The 7143-nt window shown below is 48.6% G+C and overlaps 1 protein-coding gene across 1 annotated transcript; it reads left to right on the top strand.

The window, feature by feature from the left end:
• Positions 1-2997: 2997 nt before the first annotated feature.
• On the top strand, positions 2998-6679 carry LOC145340801 (uncharacterized). Its single transcript, XM_080185263.1, has 2 exons — positions 2998-3182; positions 5166-6679. Exon 2 carries the CDS (start codon positions 5521-5523, stop codon positions 6025-6027), a length of 507 nt encoding a protein of 168 aa, XP_080041389.1. The 5' UTR covers positions 2998-3182; positions 5166-5520; the 3' UTR covers positions 6028-6679.
• Positions 6680-7143: the final 464 nt, after the last annotated feature.

Genomic DNA, 7143 nt, shown 5'->3' on the forward strand with positions numbered 1-7143 from the left:
ACAGATGCCATCCTTGCAGTATTGGCTTGGGAACCAGGCAAGACAGGCTGGTCTGCCTGAAAGCTTTGGGATTCCTCCCGACAGCCTCACAGTGGGTCCAGTGTGGCCGTCAGCCCCTCCTGCATTCCCTGGCTCTGTTGCTGCATCTTCAGCAGCTGAAGGAGAAGTGATCTCAGAGGCCCAGTATGTAGCCTGAGGCCAGCTGAGTCCTCGTCTCTGACAGGACCCTGCATGCCAGAGGCCTCAGACATTCATTCCCTCCTCCACCCAGTGTACATCAGCAGATGTGTCGTGCTCACCAGAGAGTGACCCAGAAGCCTCACCATTAACTGGACCCACCGACAGGTCAGTATCTGGATGGTGAGATGTGAGGTGGAAACTGATGCCAAAACGGTGCCACCCTTGGAGGTCCCTTCACCCATATCCTCCGAGGACTCGTCCGAGCAGTTTGGACCAGGATGGGCGGGAGCTCAGTACGGGGTCCAGAAGGCCCCAGGGCTTCTGATACAACACAGGGACATAAGGTTAAGGGCAAGGGAGGGAGAGGAATCCGGGACGCCAAACACATGATTCACATTTCTCCATTGAGTATAGAACAAAGCACCAAGAAAACTACAGCACAGGAACAGGCTGAAGAGAGGCTGAATAGGTTGAGCTATGAGGAGAGGCTGAATAAACTAGGCTTGTACTCGTTAGAGTTTAGAAGAATGAGGGGAGATCTCATTGAGACGTATAAGATGATGAATGGGATGGATAGGATAGAGGTGGAGAGACTTTTCCTGCTCAGAAAGGACAGCAGGACTAGGGGGCACAGCCTCAAGATAAAGGGGGGGGCGGTTTAGAACGGAGTTGAGGAGGAACTTCTTCACTCAAAGGGTGGTGAATCTCTGGAATTCTCTGCCCGTTGAAGTGGTGGAGGCTGCCTCGCTAAATATTTTTAAGACACGGGTTGATGGGTTTTTGATAAGAGAGGGGATTAAGGGTTATGGGGAGAGGGCGGGAATGTGGAACTGAGCAGCGACAGATCAGCCATGATCTTATTGAATGGCGGGGCAGGCTCGAAGGGCTAGATGGCCTACTCCTGCTCCTATTTCTTATGTTATGTTCTTATGTTATGTTCTTATGACCCGCCAAGCCTGTAGCGACCAGACTACCCATCTGATTTGTAACCCCCTACCATTCCGGGGACCATATCCCTCTAGTCTGCAGGTGATCAAGAACGTGAATGAAATGTTGGCCTTTATAGCAAGGGGAATAGAATATAAAAGCAGGGAGGTCTTGCTGCAACTGTACAGGGCACTGGTGAGGCCGCAGCTGGAGTACTGTGTGTAGTTTTGGTCCCCGTATTTGCGAAAGGATATATTGGCCTTGGAGGGAGTGCAGAGGAGGTTCACTAGGCTGATACCGGAGATGAGGCGGTTAGCCTACGAGGAGAGACTGAATAGACTGGGTCTGTACTCATTGGAGTTTAGAAGGCTGAGGGGGGGGATCTTATAGAGACATATAAGATAATGAAGGGGATAGATAGGGTAGAGGTAGAGAGATTCTTCCCGCTTAGAAAGGATAGCAGAACTAGAGGGCACAGCCTCAAAATAAGGCGGGGGCAGTTTAGAACGGAGCTGAGGAGGAACTTCTTCACTCAAAGGGTGGTGAATCTCTGGAATTCTCTACCCATTGAAGTGGTGGAGGCTACCTCGTTGAATATATTTAAGTCACGGGTAGATAGATTTCTGATAGGCAAGGGAATTAAGGGTTATGGGGAGAAAGTGGAACTGATTTACTTCAGATCAGCCATGATCTTATTGAATGGTGTGGCAGGCTCAAAGGGCTAGATGGCCTACTCCTGCTCCTATTTCTTATGTTCTTATTCCCATCCCATCCCAGGTGACTTAATAGAGGTTTATAAGATGATGAGGGGGATAGATAGAGTGGACGTTCAGAGACTATTTCCTCGGGTGGATGTAGTTGTTACTAGGGGGCATAACTATAAGGTTCATGGTGGGAGATATAGGAGGGATGTCTGAGGTAGATTCTTCACTCAGAGAGTGGTTGGGATGTGGAATGGACTGCCTGCTGTGATAGTGGAGTCCGTCACTTTAGGAACTCTTGAGCGGTTTTTGGAAAGGCACATGGAGCACACCAGAATGATAGCGAGTGGGATAGCTTGATCTTGGGATTGGACATAGCTCAGCACAACATTGAGGGCCGAAGGACCTGTACTGTGCTGTACTGTTCTATGTTCATTCACATAGCTGTAAAGATTTCCTTTAAAGGTCACTGTCGTATCGCCCACCTCCTGACCAAAACATTGATTTCCTGGGGGTGTGGTTAGCATTGCTGCCTCACAGCTCCAGGAACCTGGGTTCGATTCCTGGCTCAGGTCACTGTCTGTGTGGAGTTCGCACATTCTCCCCGTGTCTGCATGGGCTTGCTCTGGTTTCCTCCCACACTCCAAAGATGTGCGGGTGTGGTTGGTTGGCCATGCTAAATTGCCCATGGTGTCCCGGTCAGAGGGATCAGCAGGGTAAATATGTGGGGATAGAGCCTGGGCTGGGATTGTGGTGGGTGCAGGCGATGGGCTGAATGGCCTCCTTCTGCACTGTGGGGATTCTCCGATTTCCTCCCAGACATTGCCCACAGGAGGAGGGTTTAGTCTGAAGCTGATTGGTCAACTGACGCTTTGTGACGCCACAAGGGAGCTCTGGCTCAATCAGCCAGTAGGAATCACTCTGCTCCGCGGTGACGTCTCCGGGTTCCAGTGCGCAGGCCCGGTTCGCGGACACTGGAGCCCCGCCCCCGCCCATCGTCTGGTCCCCCTCTCCCTCCTGCAGCCCAGGTTTCCAGGCAACCGGTTGGCGGCTCCGGCCAGAGCGAGAAACCGCTCGGTGATCTCCCCCTCGCCCAGGACTGCGCATGGTCAAGGGAGAGGGCCAGCTGCGCATCTTCAAGAGAGAAGGCCAGCTGCGCATGTCCAAGGGAGAAGGCCAGCTGCGCATGTCCAAGGGAGAAGGCCAGCTGCGCATGTGCAGTGGGGCGTCCACCTCCTGACCATCATGGTGGGGCGTTGACCAATAGAAAGAGTTGGAGGACCGGAAGGACTCTGGTCCTCCAGGCAATCAGAGCGCGGGCTTTGTGTGATTGAGCTTTGGACCAACTAAAACTCCCTCCTGTCTGCAATGTCTGTGAGTTAAAGACTTTCTTTCTCCTCCTTTCCATTTCCTTTCTTATTCTGGGGGAATTCGGGGACTTGCAGCAACTGAAGGGAAAGGAAGTGAATCCGGGGAGGGTGCAGACTCTGGGAGGTTGGCCCAGGTCTTTCTCTCTCTTAAAGAACAAAGAACAGTGCAGCACAGGCCCTTCGGCCCTCCAAGCCTGCGCCGATCACGTTTGCCTATCCAGACCAATCAGCCAATAGGAATATATATCCCTGTCTGTTCATCTGGCTATCAAGATAAGTCTTAAATGTGGCTAATGTTAACTGCCTCAACCCCCTCACTTGGCCCCCACCACCCTCTGTGTAAAAAAAAACTTCCCCCCGCATGTCTCCACTTTCCCATCTTGAACTTGTGCCCTCCCCCCTCCTTGTAATTGTCATTTCTGCCCTGGGGAGAAACTTCCAACTATTCACTCTCTCTTTCCCTCTCATCATTTTATAAACTTCTCCCCGCTCAGCCTCTGTCTTTCCAGGGAGAACAATCCCAGTTTATTCAGTCTCTAATGTCCTCCATATCAGGCAACAGCCTGGTAAATGTTTTCTGCACTCTCTCCAAAGCCTCCATGTCCTTCTGGTAGTGTGGTGACCGGAATTGGACACGGTATTCCAAATGTGGCTGAACCAACGTTTTATACAGTCGTAACATAATTGCCAACTTTTATTTAAAATTTGATTTTGATTTGATTTATTATTGTCATATGTATTAGCATACAGTGAAAAGTATTGATTTTTGCACATTATACAGAGAAAGCATGCCATTCATGGAGAAGGAAAGGAGAGAGTGCAGAATGTAGTGTTACAGTTATAGCTAGGGTGTAGAGAAAGATCAACTTAATGCAAGTTGGTTCATTCAAAAGTCTGACGGCAGCAGGGAAGAAGCTGTTCTTAAGTCAGTTGGTACATGACCTCAGAGTTTTGTATCTTTTTCCCAATGGAAGAAGGTGGAAGAGAGAATGTCGGGGGTGTGTGAGGTTCTTAGTTATGCTGGCTGCTTTGCCAAGACAGCAGGAAGTGTATGTAGACAGAGTCAACGGGTGGGGGCTTGTTTGCATGATGGATTGGGCTACGTTCGCAACCGTTTGTAGTTTCTTGCGGTCTTGGGTAGAACAGGAGCCCATATCAATTTATATTTAAATTAATTTAAATATACTATTATTAAATATACTATTATTTATACTTAAATTAATTTAAATATAAATATATTTAAATTAATTTAAATATAAATAATGAATTTAAATTAATTATTATTTATATTTAAATTAATTTAAATTAATTATTTATATTTATTATTATTTCTAGTTTTGTAATATAGTACTGAAGCCACGTTATATATTTCCAGTCATAGACTCATTGCAGTACAGAAGGAGTCCATTTGGAAACTCAAGTCCATGCTGCCTCTCTCTGTTGAGTAATTCTGTCAGTCTCGAATGGGTCCCGTTCTGTAACCCAGCAGCACCATTCAATTTCATTTAGAAATTATTGATCGTTTCTGCTTGACCTCCATCATAGGCAGCGAGTTCAGGATCAATGACTGATCGGAACCCCCTAGATCTTAACCAACTGGAGCCCTCCTATCCATTAAACACATTTTTAGTCCCGTAATATAGAGATATATCTGTCTGGCAGCCTGCTGTTTGGGCAGAATTTTACTGGAACGTCCGCCCGAGGTTCATACGATCCTGAGTCTCGCCCCGAAACGGGGCAGGCATGCTGGTAAAGTTCTGGGCTCTGTGCCCAGGACAGGAAGCAGTGAGCTGAATCAGCACCTTCAAGGGGGGCGGTGGTGAAGATAGTGAATATTAGAGACAGCAGAGTGAGAATGGAGGGAGAGTGTGTGGAATGGAAATTTTGGGGAATGGGAAAAGAAAGAATGTTTCGTAGAAACTAGAATTGTCTGCACTGAGTTTCTATCCTGTTCTGATGGTGGTGAATCTTGTAATCTCCTTTTCAGGATATCAGGAGCTGAGGATTTACAGAGCGAAATCTCAAAACAAACATCAGGTTAACATCCGACAGAGTCACTCAATTCATGGGGGCCTGAATATCATCAGCCTTTGAATCTCAAGGGAGAAATGTTTCTCTGTTCTGTCTGCTTCAGAAGATTTTAAGTATTTGTGTGACTGGAAAAGCACCGAGACACACAGCCGAGTGAGAGCGTTCCAGTGCATTGGGCGTGGAAAGAGCTTTAACCGGTTACACAGTCTGAAAATACATCGCAGCATTCGCAGCGGGGAGAGACCGTACCCGGGTTCCGTGTGGGATTTAACCGATTGTTTAACCTGGAGAGTCACGAAGACGCCTGCCCCATGGAGAAACGGTGGAAATGCGGGGACTGCGGGAAGGGATTCCGATACCCTTCTCACCTGGAAACTCACCGCCGCAGCCACACTGGGGAGAGACCCTTCACCTGTTCTCAGTGTGGGAATGGATTCAGTCGATTGTCCACCCTGCAGACGCACCAGCGAGTTCACAACGAGGAGAGACCATTCCCTTGCTTTGATTGTGGGAAGAGGTTCACTCAGCTATCCACCTTGCAGACGCACCAGCGAGTTCACACGAGGGAGAGGCCGTTCGTCTGCCCTCAGTGCGGGAAGGGGTTCACTCAGCTATCCCACCTGCAGACGCACCAGCGCTTTCACACTGGGGAGAGGCCGTTCACCTGCCCTCACTGCGAGAAGGGGTTTGCTCAGTTATCCACCCTGCAGACGCACCAGCGCGTTCACACTCGGGAGAGACCATTCAGCTGCTCCCAGTGTGGGAAGGGATTCACTCAGTTATCCAACCTGCGCAGACACCAACAAGTTCACAAGTGATTCCACTGCTGTTATTTGTTTCTGCTGTCAATTACAACCAGGACTGCATTTTGTTCACTCTTACAGTTGGTCAACGGGGAGAATTGGAGGGCTTCTTGATGCTGGACTGGTCGGACTTATGACTTTGCCTCTCTTGGGCGTATCATCTTTGAACCTGGTTGACGCTACCTGGCTTTGGATTTCTCAAGGATCACAGAGTGATCCTTAGGAAGTTAAAAGATATTTTGTTCGCAATACTGTTTGGGAGCCTCGCAAAGCATGCAAAGGGAGTAGTGAGCATCAGGAACTGGAAGAGATTAATATTAGTGAAAAAGTAGTATGGAGAAATTGATGTGGTTGAATGTTAATAAATCCCCAGAGTGTTGGAAGAGGCGGCTATAGAAATAGTGGATACTTAGATGGTCATCTTTCCATCACACCATAAGACGTAGGAGCAGAATTAGGCCACTCAGCCCATCGAGTCTGCTCTGCCATGGCTGATATTTTTCTCATCCCCATTCTCCTGCCTTTTCCTGATAACCTCTGATCCCCCTTATTAATCAAGAACCTGTCTCTCTCTGCCTTAAAGACACTCAATGACATTCGATTCCCAGCTTGAGTCACTGTCTGTGTGCACATTCTCCTCGTTTCTGTGTGGGTTTCCTCCGGGTACTCCGGTTTCCTCCCACAGTCCAAAGATGTGTGGGTTAGGTTGATTGGCCGTGCTAAGAAATTGCCCCTTAGTGTCCAGGGATGTGTAGGTTAGATGGATCAGTGGGTATAATATGGGGGTAGGGCCTGGGTGGGATAGTGTTCGGTGCAGACTCGATGGGCCGAAGGGCCTCTTTCTGCACTGTAGGGTTTCTATGATTCTAAATATTCAGAGAGTCTGCTTCCACTGCCCTTTTGTGGGGGAAGTGAATTCCAGAGACTCAGTTCTCTGTCTCAAACGAGCAAGCTATTCCTTTTAAAGTGACTCCAACTTCCAGGTTCCCCCACAAGTAGGAACATCCTTTCCACGTCCACCCTGTCAAGGTCCCTCAGGATCCTAAACGGTTCAGACAAGTCACCTAAGCTCCATCGGACGTGAGCCCAGCCTGTCCAATTATTCCTCGTAAGACCACCCTCCAATTTCAG

This window comes from Carcharhinus amblyrhynchos, unplaced genomic scaffold (genome assembly GCF_965287045.1).
Source record: "Carcharhinus amblyrhynchos unplaced genomic scaffold, sCarAmb.v2.hapA chromosome_1442, whole genome shotgun sequence".
In the NCBI taxonomy this organism is placed as follows: domain Eukaryota; kingdom Metazoa; phylum Chordata; class Chondrichthyes; order Carcharhiniformes; family Carcharhinidae; genus Carcharhinus; species Carcharhinus amblyrhynchos.

What these genes read in the sequence shown, in the direction of transcription:
- LOC145340801 (XM_080185263.1), top strand. Translation starts at nt 5,521, where the DNA reads ATGGAGAAACGGTGGAAATGCGGGGACTGCGGGAAGGGATTCCGATAC.